We start from the raw sequence: 16,340 nt of genomic DNA, 5'->3' as shown, positions 1-16,340 counted from the left end.
CTCTGTCCCTATGTCCCTTTGTATGCTTAAATCTTTAAAACTTCGCAACAGATTTTGATGCGGTTTTTTTAATAGATAGACTAATTCAAGAGGAAGGTTTTAGTACATAATTTATTAGGTTTTAGACAAAGCGGACGAAGCCGCGGGCGGTAAGCTAGTAAATTTATAAAACACGAAGATTTTTAAAATTGTAACTAATGAACACAACAATATATTATTATACTCTTTGGAACACAATCATTAGATTAACTGTAGATAATGGTGTCTATTTTTACTTAAAATAATAAACATCTACCCTCACTTTAAAAAAAATGTAGTTTATTATTTACACGAAATATATCTTATAGGGAACGGAAGATATGGGTTAAAGAGTTAAATAAATAAATAACATAATTATATTTAAATTATTAATTTTTAACATTGTGTTCAGTAGTGTTAACATGTAAATTGATTTGATTTTTACGAAATCTCATAGATGGCGCTGTTACAAAATTAACATTATACAACTTACATTCTTTAAGCTATGTTTCTCTTCCCAAGTTACTTAAATGGCATAATTTTTTATAGTGTCAATCTAGATATTGTCAAACAACATTTATATATGCGTCATTTGATTATTAATTTCCAATAGTTAACGTGTAAATTGATTTGATTTTTATAACATTTAATAGATGGCGCTGTTTCTAATTTGTCTTTATACTACTAAATTCATTAAACTGTTTCTCTGCCCAAATTACGTAAATGACATAGTTTTTATTTTGTAAAGCTAGATAATAGCATGGCTTACTCGAAACCAACATTTAAACATGAGTCTTTAGATTGTACGCTGTCGTAATACACGGAATACGTAAGAAAAATAAAGGTTCACAGCTCCTCCCCCGTAGGTGATAGCTTAATAATATGTAGCCTATAGCCTCACCCGTCCTGTTAGTAATATTCATACAAAATTTGAAGTAAATCTATGCAGTACTTTTCGAGATTAGCTCGGACAAACATACAGACAAACAGACAAACAGACAAACAGACAAACAGACAAAAATTCTAAAAACTATGTTTTTGGCTTCTATATCGATTATAGATCACGGCCCAGGTATTCTTTTAAAAAAATATTCAATGTACAGTTTTGACTTTCCTACGATTTTATTATATGTATAGATATTCCTTGAAGTATGAGGGTGGTTCTTATGGAGAGTAAACGTAAACATGTACCACGAGGAGGACCGCTTGCGCTTGTGTAACAATAATTTCCTGTAAGTAGACGATGTAAATGAAACGTATTTTTTTATGATTAAACTTTTTGGTATTTCAGGGTGTCACCTCCAGATTAATAACAGATTGTCTATTTAATAGGCTGATGTGTAAACTGTAAAGCAATACGGATTTTTCAAATAACTGTTGTTTAACCATGAGTATGTAACTACCAAGAACTACCCCTAAGCTCCGTTTTAATATAGATAAACGCAAACACAGTTGCGAATGTCAAATGATGAAATTCCTAAGCATTTGCTCATGTGTGCAAATGTTTGGTGTTTGTGGTCAGCTCTTCAGCAGTATGAAATCTGTTTCAATTTGTTACTGATGTAATATAATATACTTTAAATAATACGATAGAAACCTTATTATGTTTGCCCTACGACCTATTAACTAGAGGACGTCACACGGCCTTATACCTTTCTAAAAAAAATATATTAATGGACTACACGTTTCACATGTATCCATTTGTATGCAATTTTAAAGTCTGTCAGGGGTGCTACAATTTGTTTAAACGAAACAAGATCATATCTACTACTACATATATTTATTTCATCTACATTTTGCCCCAATTAGGACACCACGTGGCGAGAAACGCGTACACGGCCGGTCGCTCCGGTAGGCAGTAGCCAAGGCTCTCCAGTAGGGACGGGGTCTGGGTGACAGACTTGTGGAAGTCTTCGAAGCTGATGACACCGTCTACGTCCACGTCCATCCGCTTCAGCATTATATCCACAAATTCCTGGAAATGGAGAATAGTTTTAGTTTAGTGTTAATGGATCATGGTTTAATAAAATAAATAAAGAAAGAAATACGTTTCTCCTAGGCTGAAGAGTTAGAGCTAGCGCGCAAGAGCAACTTTAGTTTCCGCAACTATTTTGTCTCTCCCATCAACTCTATGGGCTAGTAAGAAAGTGTGCGCACGTAGCGACGCAACTCCCCATAAAGTTGTCGGGAGAGACAAAATAGTTGCGGAGAAAAAAGTTGCTCTTGCGCGCTAGTAGAATCTTCCGCGGTTAGCGTTCTACTGCTAATTTTGCTTACGCTACGCCAATCATTACGCTGTATTCAATAAATTTTCGATTCAGTTCAATCTTTACTCTTAATCATTATGGTCGCAAAATATCGACTTATCAATCTCATAAGATCGTATCAAATATTACTTTGTACAAAAATGTAAATTACAGTTTTTTTTTCAGTTCACTTTGAACGTGTTTCACCTTATTAAAATCATCATCGCTCTATAAAACTTCAATTTACAATGAACAACGTATTATTATAACACGAATACATACAACACTCAAGCAATAATACATCTGTTATCATATTTCTATAAATTATAAAATATTTCCGATTTCACGCGCCAATTATCATTCACCTGACCCTAACCTGTATATACAGAGGTCAGTGTTACGCTACGACCGTAATCCTCAGCAGATTGCTTATTCATATGCTGGATTCAATAATTAAAATATGCCATTCATTTGTGGATTTTTGGGGCAATCTGTGCACGCCACTTCACATTATAGTATTGGTTCCATTATTATCTCGCTTATGAATTCCAACTAATAACAGTAAATAAGATTTATTAAACTATAAATGCGAAATACCCGTATCTGTTTCCCGCTGAACTTCCCAAGAATTTGCTACAGACCGAACCTCAGATCGGATATCGAATAAGGCCACTTTTCTCGGAAACAAGACTTAGGCCGTATTCAGAAAGAAAGCTGGAAACTTATAAGCGCTTACCGTTCGCTCTACACAAAGGAAGCAGGTTGAAGCAGACCAAGACAAATAATTTTATATGGCAGCGCCCAGCGCTGACCAGTGCGTGTTGAAGCTTGTCGGAACTTGTCGGCGCTGGTCAGCGCTTATCGGCGCGTGTTCATATATTTTTTTTTCTGCGCGGTTTACCAGCGCTGACAAGCGCCAATTAGCACTTATAAGTTTCCAGCTTTCTTTCTGAATATGTGGTTTACAGTGGTTAAATAAGAAATAAGAAATAGAAATATAGGCGACAAAATATAGCTGGCAATACCACTAATGCACAAGCGAAGCCGTGGGCGGAAGCTATTTCTTTATAAAAATGACAAAACAAAGGCTAGTTTAGATATAATTTTTAGGTATTGAACCGCAATCTAGATGAGTGTATCTTTCACAATATTAAGACATCTGGGAGATTATAACTGAAAAAAAATCGCTTTACTGCGAGTCGGATTCGCGACATTGAGGGTTCCGTACAAATAAGCTACGGTAGTTACCTAGGTATGCTGTAGCCTGTAAGTGTTTGTATCTTTAGGTGCAATAAAGTATTAATAAATAAAATAAATAAATAAACAAAGAACAACTGCATAAAACATCACTCATCCAATTAATGACCTCACCAAGCTTTACCACAATTTTCTGAAATTTTCAAGCGACAAAGGAACAGGCAGACAGATGATATGATATGATAGGCTGACAGACAAACATTTTACCTTTTAGGCACGGGCCACGGAACTCTAAAATTTACAGGTGATAAAACATTAAAACAAAGTGATGTGGAGTTTCAAGGCCGCTATAAAATATAAAGTAGCCTACCTACAACTTTTTATAAGTTATTTTATATGGATTTATGTAGTTTTTAATCTGGTTCGCTGTTAAATGTTTTAATTAAAGTGAATTCAACAAGGTTTTGTGATAAAATATAAGATGATTAGTTTATTTATTATTTTTAAAAATAATTTTCCCACAAAACCTATTAAGATTTTTATTAAGATTTATTAAGATGTTTTTCATATGTTAATATTGTATTATTAATTCCTTTTTTCTAGGTGTAAAAAGACAAAGCTATAGATGAGACTAACGTATAAAACAAAGTCGCTTTCTCTGTCCCGTTATTATGTATGCTTAAATCTTTAAAACTATGCAACGGATTTTGATGTTTTTTTAATAGATAGAGTGATTCAAGATTCAGGTCTTAGTATATAATTTATTAGGTTTTAGACAGAGTGGGCAAACCGCGGGCAGAAAGCTAGTAATATATAATTTGTAAGTTTCAAATACTTTACTACTTTCTTTTAATAAAAGCTTCCAGAATTGGGTGTTGAAATTCTTTTCAAAACACCAATGGCTTCGATTGAGCAATCGCGGTTGATTAGAAATGAATTTTTTACAAGTTGAAAGGACTCTTGCTCAATTTTTTCTACTTTTAAGAAGAACCTTGGAGTTTGTACGTAACGTTTTTCTCACTTCTAAATATTGTATCGCGATTCTAGTAAAGTTCGTAATACGTAACCTTTCCTTTTATTGACAAGGAGCACTTTATTATGTGTAACTTTTATATATAAAAAAGAAAAAGAAATAATTTCACCACTTATAAGTTATAACTCAAGAAAATATTTATACAAAACAACAACTGAAGGGACTTTTTGTTTAGATTTGAAAAACTACAATAATGGACACAGGAGAGCATCTAGTTATTATTCATTCTTACTAATATTATAAATGCGAAAGTAACTCTGTCTGTCTGTCTGTTACTCAATCACGCCTTAACTTCTGAACCAATTATAAATTTATAAAGAATAGAAAAAATTCGATCACGAGGCGGGACTCGAACCCGCATCCTTTCGCGTCATTCCGATTTTTTCTATTCTTTATAAATTTATATTTATATAGCATTTGAATGCCATCAAACCAAAAATATAAATTCTACTGAACCAATTTGCATGAAATTTGGTTTAGAGATATTTTGATACCCGAGAAATGACAAAGGATAGGTTTTATCACGGAAATCCCACGGTACGGGAACTATGCGGGTTTTTCTTTGACTGCGCGGGCGAAGCCGCGGCTGGAAAGCTAGTTATAATATAATAAATAAACATTTCATATTTCAATTAACCAATATAATTTGAAATTATTGTAATCTTTTATTTAGGTTGAGTTGTTCAATAGGTAGTGGGAATACCGCTAGTAAGTAAAATATGTTTTACTTGACTAAGGGCCGATTTTTCAATGCTTGGATAAAACTTATCCGTCCAATAAAGTAACACGATAATATTAAAATGTCACGTAAACTGTCAAATACGTTTTTAAAATGGTAGATTTATACATTATTCGACGAATAATTAGTTTTATCCAAGCGTTTTATCAAAGTGGCGGGGAGCCGCTGGAGTCAGGCCGCTGGTGATCGGTCGTTTTGGAAATCTTTGGGGGAGGCCTATGTCCTGCAGTGGACGTCTTGAAAGGCTGGAATGGATCCAAGCATTGAAAAATCGGCCCTAAATTTATGGATATATAACTTAAAATACATTTCTCAACTATGCATGATTCACCTTCTAAACTTCTTAAGTTTAAAGCGAACTTCATAATTTAATTCAATTATAAATTTCACATTCAATCTTTCCAACGCAAAGCGATAAGGAAAACTTTCAAGAGGATTAATTTTGAAAGTTTGAGCTCAATGCATCTGGAATAGTTCTCAAGAAAGTCTTTTACCGGTCTTATCTAATATTATATTCACTAAACTATCACATAATCGATTCATTCTATTTGACGAAACAAGTTTTAGTACATCACTTATAAATTATAATATCGTAACAGAACTTCATTTTCTTATTACACACGCTATCTACAATCTCTGCGAAAAACACAAAATTAATATTAGCGCCATCTATTGGTCTTTGTTTCAAACGTTGGGAAACTGAAAAGCTCTCATTCGCAAATTTTCACAGACAAATCAAAAGGTGGCATTTAATTTCTGGAGTAACTAAATAGAGCGACAGATTTTCAATTATCCGGTAGCGGTCCGTCCCGGCTTCGCTCGTGGTACATACGGTACATATTTCGTAATAAAAGGTAGCCTATGTTCTTTCTCAGGGTCTAAAGATTATCTGTGCCAAATTTTGTCAAAATCGGTAGAGAGATTTAAGCGGGAAAGCGTAACAGACAGACAGACAGAGTTACTTTCGCATTTATAATATTAGTAGGGATTATTCCTTTAGTTATTATCTTAGGATCCGTCAGGAAATTATAATAATAAACAAACCTACATGTTTGTTAAAAAGGATTGAAATGGAAGTTTTTCATACAGAGATGAAAATATCATAATTATAAAGTGGCAACTCATCGCTTTTATCTACAAAATGGCCGGCCTGACAAATTTAGTTCATAGCTTCGCCGTAGGACTTATTTCATGGTGCAGATTCTAGGTTTGAGCCTGTAAAAGTACTGAATATTCTACTCGGCACTAGATGGCATGCAAGGAAAGGTTTTATAGTGGTTTTATACTTCCTCATTAGTTGGAGGTAGATTTCTATGTCCAAATATAATATTACTTTCATTATTCACAGTGAAACTGACTGTAGGGAAATTATGAAAGGGAGGGTACCTACTTTTTATAATACCTACATTAAAAAAAAATTACAACCGAATTAACTAGTAATTATTAAAGGCTGTAAATCTGAGAATGAAACAGCTTGATATAATTTTAGGATTTGTCCCGACGTAAATTATTTTCACCATCACTACAATATGGTACTTATAACCACCATTTGGAATCGTCCGAAAACTATGGCATGGCGATTTTCGTAAATGGCTGCACGACGATGGTTACCTGTGCAAAAGTTAGCCTGGTACAAATGAATGAATTGTTTTTTTTTTTTAATCAACACATTCGCGTCGATATGGCGGGAGCTTTCGACGCAAACACCGCCCTTTGAGATTTATCAAAATAATGTACCTATGAGTTGTAGTAATGAATTGTACCATATGGAAAAGTCCGGGATAGTAGATATCTATCTCTTAAGGATAACATACTTATATCCATTAAAGGTGAAATCCCATGTCCCCTAGTAGGGTAAGGGCCAGATGCATTATACATCTGTTTCACTGATCGATTTTCTATAAGGACAATTAGGTGATCAGCCTTCTGTGCCCTACCAGACCGAGAAATTTTTTTTTCTTCTTCTCCACCGGGAATCGAACCCAGGACGCCTCGGTGCTACGCTCACGCGTCAACCACTGTACCAAGGAGGCGGTCACGCGTCACATATAATTTATATCCATTAAATACTTAGAAAAATATAAAATGATAATTAGAAAGCTGCTTCCACAAAAAAGTATTAAAACTTAGCAAAATTAAAATAATTCGCAGCGAAATTATTTTCTGTCCTCGTGTTTCGAACGGGCCTTGCCTCTCGTTCAAGAAGGGGTGGATGAACAATATTGTTTTATTGTGAAATATCTACATTGTGGACGCCTGAAGAAATTATCACGAGTCAGTCATGTAACCAAAGGGGCTAGGGTAAAGTTGGCGTCGTGATGAACTTTCGCGGCCAGTGATGAAACTTCGATATTTTGAACGAGTCACAAATCTCTAAGCAATGTCGGAACGGAGTTTTTGGTTTTGTATTTGTCATTTACCTAGAATCTAGATGATCTATTATAATATTCTTCTGGGTTTTTAAGTTTCTGTTTTATATATTTAGCAAGAATTCGTAGCAATCTTGCTACGAATTCTTAAATATATAAAACACTTGAATCAATGAATTAGATTATGTTTAGGTTTGATGTTTAGGTATAGACATTATGTACGTGGTGTAGAGTCATTTAAGGAACGAAAAGAGTTTTTACTTTTCTATATTTACCAATAGGCAAATTCGCCAGTTGCGAGCGTGCAAAAATAGACAATTATATATTAAAGATAATTAATTGTATATTATTTAGTCACACTCATATTTATAAGACTCCCAGAACAAAATTGACCATAGCACAGAACAAAAAAAAATCGTAAAATTACTTTTGTAAGTGATGCGTATCTAAGGGCGGCCGTACACGGACCAAGCAGTAGTGCTTCAACCAGTTGAGACCGACAGCTTGAAGCCGCGACTGCTCAAGAAGTCATGTGAACGACAGTGAATGAATGTCTATAGTTCACCGTTTGAAGCAGTTCGTGTATGGCCGCCCTAATACTTCATAATATCCGATGTAACCAAATAAGCTCTAAACTAACTCTATTTGGGTAATATGTCCGCAATTTGAGATAAATACATGTAATCCGAGTTTCCACTTACTAATAACGCCTGCTAAAGTGGATTATCGCTATTAAATAATTACGTAGGCTGAATATATACTAGCTGCTAACCTGTTCCAAATTTCTCCCCGGAAGGCGTTTTTAAAATTTTCTAAGTATAATTTTGTTCTAATAAAAGCGGTAATAAATAAAGCAAATCATAAAAAAGTATACTTTTATATGAACGTAGATTTCAACCTGAAATAAATAAATATTTCAGGACAATTTTTACACACGGCACGATCTTCTGATCCCATACTAAGCTTTCGCTTGTGTTATGGAAATAGATGGCTGATAAACATACATATATAATTTTAAATAAATACTTATATAATTAACACCCAGACACATAGCAAACATCTATGTTCATCACACAAATATTTTCCCTGGGTGGGAATCGAACCCACGACCTCTGGCTTGGAAGGCAGGGCCACTACCAACCAAGCCAACCGGTCAGTTTGTTTACAAGCTCGATTGAAATGGATAATACTACACTCAGGTATCACTTTACATGTAATAAAATCTCCAAATGTTTGCATACGGAAAAGGTTATTAATCCATCCCGTAAACCTAACGTGCGATCTGCTCAAATTCCATGTATCGATTGGGCTATTACATATTCGATATTTACATATGCAAAGTGAACTATTAAATATTCTGTTTCCTTAGCACATCGGTTTGAGTATGCGTTACAATTTCAGGATTCATTTTTCGACAGCCCCATGAGCACAAAAAATCTGACATACCCTGTACCCCCTGTTCTCTGTTCTCTGTACCCCCTGACTGACATAACCCTCTGAAAACATAGTAAACTTACCAACGTACCCTTACCCGCACTATTTTTATGAAAAAGTATCTAACTGTAGGTTAAAAGCCGACAGATGCGCAAATCATCCATTTTGAAAGAACTGGTGAGAAACAAGAAAAATACCATTTATAAGTCACAATCAGTGATTGCAAAATACATAACTGGCGCTTTTCCTCAAGTTATAAGGTACTGACTATATATATACGCGAACAGAATTTTTCAATAGGCAGGTTACATAGCGAGCACCCTCGCTCGCAGCTTTCCTCGACCGAGTCACGTTGACCAAACGATTTCCTATTTACCTCGCGGACACGGCTTTTTAGGGTTCCGTAGCCAAAGGGTAAAACCTAATACTAAGCCGTCTGTCTGTCTGTCTCCAGGCTGTATCTTATAAATCGTGATAGCTAGAAAGCCGAAAAGTTCACAAATGATGTATTTCCGTTGTAATAACAAATACTAAAAAATGTAATATACTATATTAAGCGTGTCCCAGACAGACGCGGCCTGCGGTGGCGGTGGCGGTGGCGGTCAGTTGGATGACTTGAAAGTTCTAGGAACGACATAGACACACGCGGCCTGGACGCGGTCACAGCGCGGCTTACCGCGGCCGCAAGCCCCGCCCTCTCCGCCACCGCTTCTGTGTGAATGAGCGCGCGGATCTGAGGCGGTCATTACGCGATCAGTTGTAAATTTTTGCAACAGGCCGTGTACCGCGTGAAATTATGCCTATAAACACTGAGTTGTTTATTCAAACAGTGCAAAATTACCCAGTTTTGTATGATACATCACATAAAGACTTACTACTCTTAAGAAATAGCTCTGTATAATTGGCGCATGCTGTGTTAACCTCTAATTATTTGTTACTTTATCGCAAGAACTATATGTTATATAATAATTATATTAAAGAATTATTGTAAACAAATGCTGGTTGACCAAATAAATAAATACTAAACAAAACAACAGAATTAAAAACAAAATATGGGCAATAAAAGCAATAAAACTTCGTACGATTGGCCATTACTAACGTCCACTTGCAGGTGAGACTCGAGAGCTAATGTGCCGCTGTAGGTTAGAATGACCGCCACCGCGGCCGCGGCAGTATATTGTTATCACGGTCAAGCAAGAAGGCAACAGCAGATCGCCACCGCAGGCCGCGTCTGTCTGGGACAGGCTTTAAGGGGTCCACATACATTTAATAATGTTCTATTATACGAATCTGCCTCGCAATTGGCTGTTTTTTACAGCTACGACTTCTAACTGAGGCTGTTTCCGTTCGACTCATAAAATTTAAAACAATCTAAACCTGCTCAAAAAATATTTTTGGCAAAAAAAATCTCCCTTTATAAAATTAATTCCAAGCAAATATTGTAAGCACCTTCACAGCTTCTTCCACGTCGTCATCCCGCGAAGCCTTAGAGATGCTCTTCTTCATACACTGATACATAGTCTCTCTCCGCAAATGGCCTTCACCCAAAAGGTCGTAACACTGCAAGTCATGTAAAACATCAATCCAATCGACAAATCAATTTAATTACAGATTATTGAAATCATAAAATTACCTTCGTGCAAGGTTCTTATTTTATAATTCACGCTAAAGAGCTTCAGGAAAGTCAAATAAATGGTCAACAATAAAAGTCAATCGGTACGATTTAATGAGTACAAGAAAAAGGTCAGTGGGATAGAATATTAAGCATATTTGCTTTGACTAGTGTTATGGTTTCATTTTTTATGTAACTATTTCTGACGATTTGTTATAATATACTTTTCCTATATTATCTTTAAAGCAAATTGCTTTTACGTTAAAATATTTAACACCTATTCATTTGAATATGGTGTGAAAGCTCGTCTATCAAATTCGAAGCAATTTCATTGGATATTCTAGACCAAGTTCTAAAAGGCACGAAATAGGTTAAGACTCCAGTTGACTCGCCAAAGTTATGAATCATACTAATTAGTGCTTGCATTTTTAGTATTTAAGTAGGTCTTAACGTCATACTTTTAATTGGAAATTCAATAGCATAAATACAAAATCACCGTAAATGCATAAGAAATGCGTTCCTCCAAATCACCCCGTAGATACAGAGACATTGCCTTCGCAAACGTTGCCATGGTAACGTAGGGAGAGGTCCCCCTGTCCAGGGCCACCATAACACGCTCCATCATATAAGCGTCCGTCATCCCCAACCCGGTATGAAGAACATCCCTAAAGTGCGCTCTGAAAAAAATATCAATTAGTGATTGAATATTAGAACCGGACATAATCCGATTTAAAAACGACAAAGAGTTATTCCATGATATAGCTAATGTAATAGAAGCTTACAGAATGCAAATGCTAAAATTCATCCATTAGGATAATACCATTGTGCAGCCAGGTATTGATACGAGGAATCTAAATGGACATTTTCACAAAATTCAATTTCTTTATACCACATCCCAATTAATCCGATATCCAACGTGAAAGCATAGACGCATATTGCTAATGAAATAAATCAGTCGCAAAAAGCATACGGTCTAAGCTGATGGAACTAGATCCCGTATTCAGAGAATATTTAGATCAACAAATGGTATTGAGAATTGTAAACTCTTTCTGTTGAGATATAAGATATCTTTGTAGGAATAAATATCTAGTTTGAAATTACGGAAATAGACTTGCATAATATTATTGATAGATAGTTTATAAACTCAGATATTACTTAAGCCTGATAATATTACAACGTAGGGCGTTGTGTAGGTAGTAAGTAGAAGAAAACAACAATAATGCACCAATTAAAATTTTAACATGCTTACATAGTCTCCCACGTCTCGTTAGTGACTATGAAACAAATATTATAATCCCCGGTATTTATATTTAGGTACTACGATAATTATCCCCGGACCAAGCCTTTGGGATAAATGTTTGTATCAAAGTTTGTGAAATATGTTTGTGAAAATTGATAATTGAGAGGTTTACCTGCACTAGCTCATGCAATCTGCGCGCGGGTTTAACACAATTATCTCTTACGCCTTTTTTATATTGAGTTTCACATGAAACCCAATTTATTAGGTGAAATTTTATACCGGCTTATAAACTGATGAATGATAAAATGTTGATCGACAATTTTTTTCAGGAAAAATATTGGTTAAATTCATACTCTTTATTAAATAATTATAAATATTATAGTTACTCATAGAGTGGGTACTGGGTACCTACTTATATAACAATGTTTTTAAGTTATTTAGGTAGGTAGGTACATTATGACGTCAGTTATTATTTAAATATATTATGTTTCAATCAATAGCACTCTGATATAATCATCTTCATCATCTATGCCTACGAGAAATGTCTGATGTCTGTTATATAAGATCGCGCATTAATTTTTCGATTATTTCCAAGTTTTAGGAAATATAGCGTAGGTATGACACTTTTTTTTTTGTTCTCCGATATAGATCCATTACTCGCAGTCCCCGTATGTTCTTTGTTTTTACATATCTTCCAGTTCAACGATTTCTTACTCAAATATGAAAACTATAAGCTCATGAATCCCGTCAAGCTTATACGGAAATAGGTAAGTTTAAACGCGTTTCCATGAGCTCGCCTTACATCAAATAAACTGAAATTCAATGCAACTATAAATAATATTTTACTACTTTATAGTTTATAAACAAAGTATGTTTATGAAAATATTTATCCAAACTAAATACACTAAGTGTTTACAAATCTTTCCGCTTTGTTGTTGTTGTTTTCATTACTTTCATTACAAAGAAATGTTGAAAAAAGTGTATTAACGGGTTCAGTAAATACAGAAATTGTAGCTTAATTAATGTTGAAAAACAACAATTAATTGGATTAGTGGAAAATAATATAGAAATGGCAGTTTTGTAAACAACTGATTTTTTCTATGTCTGAAAAATATTAAACATTACTCCCACTACCTATCCATTATCTAACTGATGAACCAGAAAATGTTTTGTCTTCGCATCGTGTAATTAACAATAGAAAAAGATTTTGATTTAGTATTTTTAATATTATTTTTATATAAGTATTTTATCTTTGAACAGTTTGAATTTTGAATCCACTAGGTTCAGGAAGCAATATTTTTATTTTTAATGAACTGTAATAGTTGTAAAATATTTTTAAGTAAAAATTTAATACCAATACAGTACCTATTATTAATTTTTATTTCCCCATACACGAGAGAGGGTTCTCAAGTCATAGCGCTTTTTTACATTTTATTCTATTAATCGGGAAACCTAATTGTAGTTGCAAATTTTTAATGCGCTTCACTCAAAATCGATCGAAAATGTTATAAGTAAATTTAAACTAATTATATTTTTTTATTTTACTTATTTTTTTATTTAGCTATATAATTTTTACAAACGTTCCGTTTACCTTGATATTAAATCCGACCCCGCCGGTTTCTCGTCGCGCTTTTGTATTTTGAAAAATATCACCATTATTTCTGCGAACCAAAGAAGAACATGTAATGCATCATAATGCATAAAAGAAACAAAATTATGACCCAAACGAAGTTCTCCATCTATTTGCTTGTAAAGAGATGTTTAAATTTCAAAAGCATACAGCGAAATGAGGATCAATAGCTGTAATATGAAGCTTTATACGTAACTAGAAGGTCACAATATTTATGTATAATACTAGGCTTGTGCTACGAATGCACTCATTTAATTAATTAATGGGGCGGTAAGACGAACACTACATGTCCATACTCGGCAGCTTAGTGAGTTCTCCCTTTTGATTATCTCGTCAAAATTATTTATTCAAAATTGAATTGGACATTTCAAAGTATGGTTGTAAATGTAAAATGCAAATATAGGTAGTAAATGCATGTTAGGGAGGCATTAAGCTGTCAGCCCAAACCATCATTAGAGCGCTGTAGGACTTATTTAGTTCTTTGACGATTTACCTTCTTTATATAAACATTTGCTTAAATAGTAGGTGGGTATGGTGAGAAATATTGATGTTTATATTTCGAATAATACATTTTCGAATTATGCAAAATACGTGAACATTATTTAAATTGTATAATAAGCGTAGAGCTTCTCTTCCACTTTATTAATAAAAGTATCACAATAAAGGTTTTTTTAATGAATTTTAGTCCTAAAGATACTGAAATAACACATATAGGAAACATTAAATTTCCTTCGCATTAATTACAGATTTTTAATTTAAGAAATTTTATTCAGGGTTAGTCAGATTTATTGCATTTATATATATATGTATTCCTAAAATGATTAGTCACTTGAAAATAATAAACTTGAAATGAAACTTTTCAAACTGCAATTGTGTAGTCTCTAATTAATTGGATAAGTAAGTAAGTATTGCGGCATTAGGGCACTTTCAATTTTATAGAAGAGAAAATTACTAAGTTACCAAATGCTCATATATTATTCACCATGAAATACTGCAACGTGTGAACTGAAGGTAACTTCGTAGTATGAGGTAAAAAGAATTTTTAAGTAGTTCAATATGCATTTATTATATTCGGTTTGATGTCCGTCTTGTTATTTCTGTTTGGAAATAAAATCTAACATTGAATAATAATTTCTTTTTTCTTTTTTGAAGTGAAACTTCTTTATCGGGGTTGGAAAAAAATTTAGTGTAATATTTTTTCGTTACACGTGAAATTTTTCCGTTACGCGCCATCTTTTTCATATCCCTACCACGCGTGATTCGACGTTTTTCTGTAAAGTTGCGTACATGTATCTGTGGTTGCATATAGTAAGTTATTTTTAGAAAATAAAGGTCATAAAGAAGTTTCACTTCTTACGTGTGTACACTAGTACACGCACAAATTCTTTTGAAAATAAATCTTGATACAGATAAAAACATGGGCTTTTACGTAAGAATGTGGTATAATATACCTTATAATATTATCCTTTATATTTTCCTTTCAGTATAGTTTGTGAAAAACATCAAATATTCCTTTGAAAGGTCTTATCCATATTGTGAAGCATAAATACTTATAAGTTAGTTATCAACAGTTATGAAAGTACACTACTATCCGTTGACTGTCTTCAAAGTTGCAGGCAATTTTCTAATCAATAATGCCTTCTACTCCTTCATAAAATGGGGTTTGGTGCAAGAAAATATTATGTTTATTCTTCAATTAAGTATAATATTACTTTATTTCAAAATTTACAACTTATGAAACTGATTTGAAAAGAAAGATGTTTACGAATTATTTTTTCGTTGATTCAATTTCAACACATTAATAAAAATATGAACATTTTAACGGATTCATTCAATTTTAATCAAAACTTTGCATCAAACTTTGCAATACCCGCATTGCTCCGCTCCTGTTGGTCTTAGCGTGTTACAACACCGAAAGAATTTTTTTGAAATCAGACCAGTACTTAATTCCTGAGTTTAGCGCGTTCAAACAAACAAACTCTTCAGCTTTATAATTTTATCTTTACTAATATTATAAAACTGAAGAGTTTGTTTGTTTGTTTGAACGCACTAATCTCAAGAACTACCGGTCCGATTTAAAAAATTCTTTCGGTGTTAGATAGCTCATTTATCGAGGAAGGCTATAGGCTATATATAATCACGCTACGACCAAAAGGAGTGGGCCACGGGGGTGAAACCGCGCGGAACGGTTAGTAATAGATATAGATAGAGATAGAGAAGAGATAGAGACTATGCCGAGAGATAGAGACTATGTACAGAAGTTATAACCAAACATACGTTCCAACTCGTCAAAAGTAAAATGTGTGTCTTTCTGTATCTCCATCCAAATAGCTCCATGCTTTTTTCGAAATCGTATTTCTTCCATTGGGTCCAACGCTGAGTCTAGTGAGGCCGACATTTCTGATTTTAATCTAAAAACTTTTGTATGTTACATTAATTTTATTATAAAATAATGTATGACAGATTGACTGTAATATTTGTGATACGAAATCTAGTATCCATAGAGAAAAGTAATTATATTAGGTATGTCAGATTGTTTATGGCTAGACGTATCATAGACATGAAGGTTTAATTATTATGCTAGACAATATACTTGATTGGTTTTTAATTTATTTGTTTCAGGCCCACTGACCTAGATACTCAATACAGATACTAGTATATTCTAGAAGTTTATAATGAATTAAAAATAAATATAGAGTGTTCCCGAGGTAATGAATACGATAAAATATTACACCACATGAAAAAATATCGCTAAATAAATTTAGTTCAAAAGTACTGTAACTATTTTCTTAGTACAACTATTGGTTACCTACAAAACTTGT

General features: G+C 33.8%; 1 protein-coding gene across 1 annotated transcript; it reads right to left on the bottom strand.

The window, feature by feature from the left end:
* Positions 1-1,807: 1,807 nt before the first annotated feature.
* On the bottom strand, positions 1,808-15,965 carry LOC123704999 (EF-hand calcium-binding domain-containing protein 1-like). Its single transcript, XM_045653535.1, has 5 exons — positions 15,796-15,965; positions 13,480-13,549; positions 11,145-11,325; positions 10,486-10,596; positions 1,808-1,993 (listed from the first exon to the last, which is right to left on the bottom strand). Exons 1-5 carry the CDS (start codon positions 15,914-15,916, stop codon positions 1,808-1,810), a joined length of 669 nt encoding a protein of 222 aa, XP_045509491.1. The 5' UTR covers positions 15,917-15,965.
* Positions 15,966-16,340: the final 375 nt, after the last annotated feature.

Source organism: Colias croceus, chromosome Z, assembly GCF_905220415.1.
Source record: "Colias croceus chromosome Z, ilColCroc2.1".
NCBI lineage: Eukaryota > Metazoa > Arthropoda > Insecta > Lepidoptera > Pieridae > Colias > Colias croceus.
This window is presented reverse-complemented; position numbering and strand designations above follow the sequence as displayed.

Excerpts from the sequence above, each read along its gene's own strand:
- LOC123704999 (XM_045653535.1), bottom strand. The coding sequence starts at position 15,916 with ATGTCGGCCTCACTAGACTCAGCGTTGGACCCAATGGAAGAAATACGA. Across the intron at positions 11,326-13,479 it reads GGGTCGGATTTAATATCAAG|AGCGCACTTTAGGGATGTTC; the intron begins GTAAACGGAACG and ends TATTTTTTTCAG. Across the intron at positions 10,597-11,144 it reads GCATTTCTTATGCATTTACG|TGTTACGACCTTTTGGGTGA; the intron begins GTGATTTTGTAT and ends CATGACTTGCAG.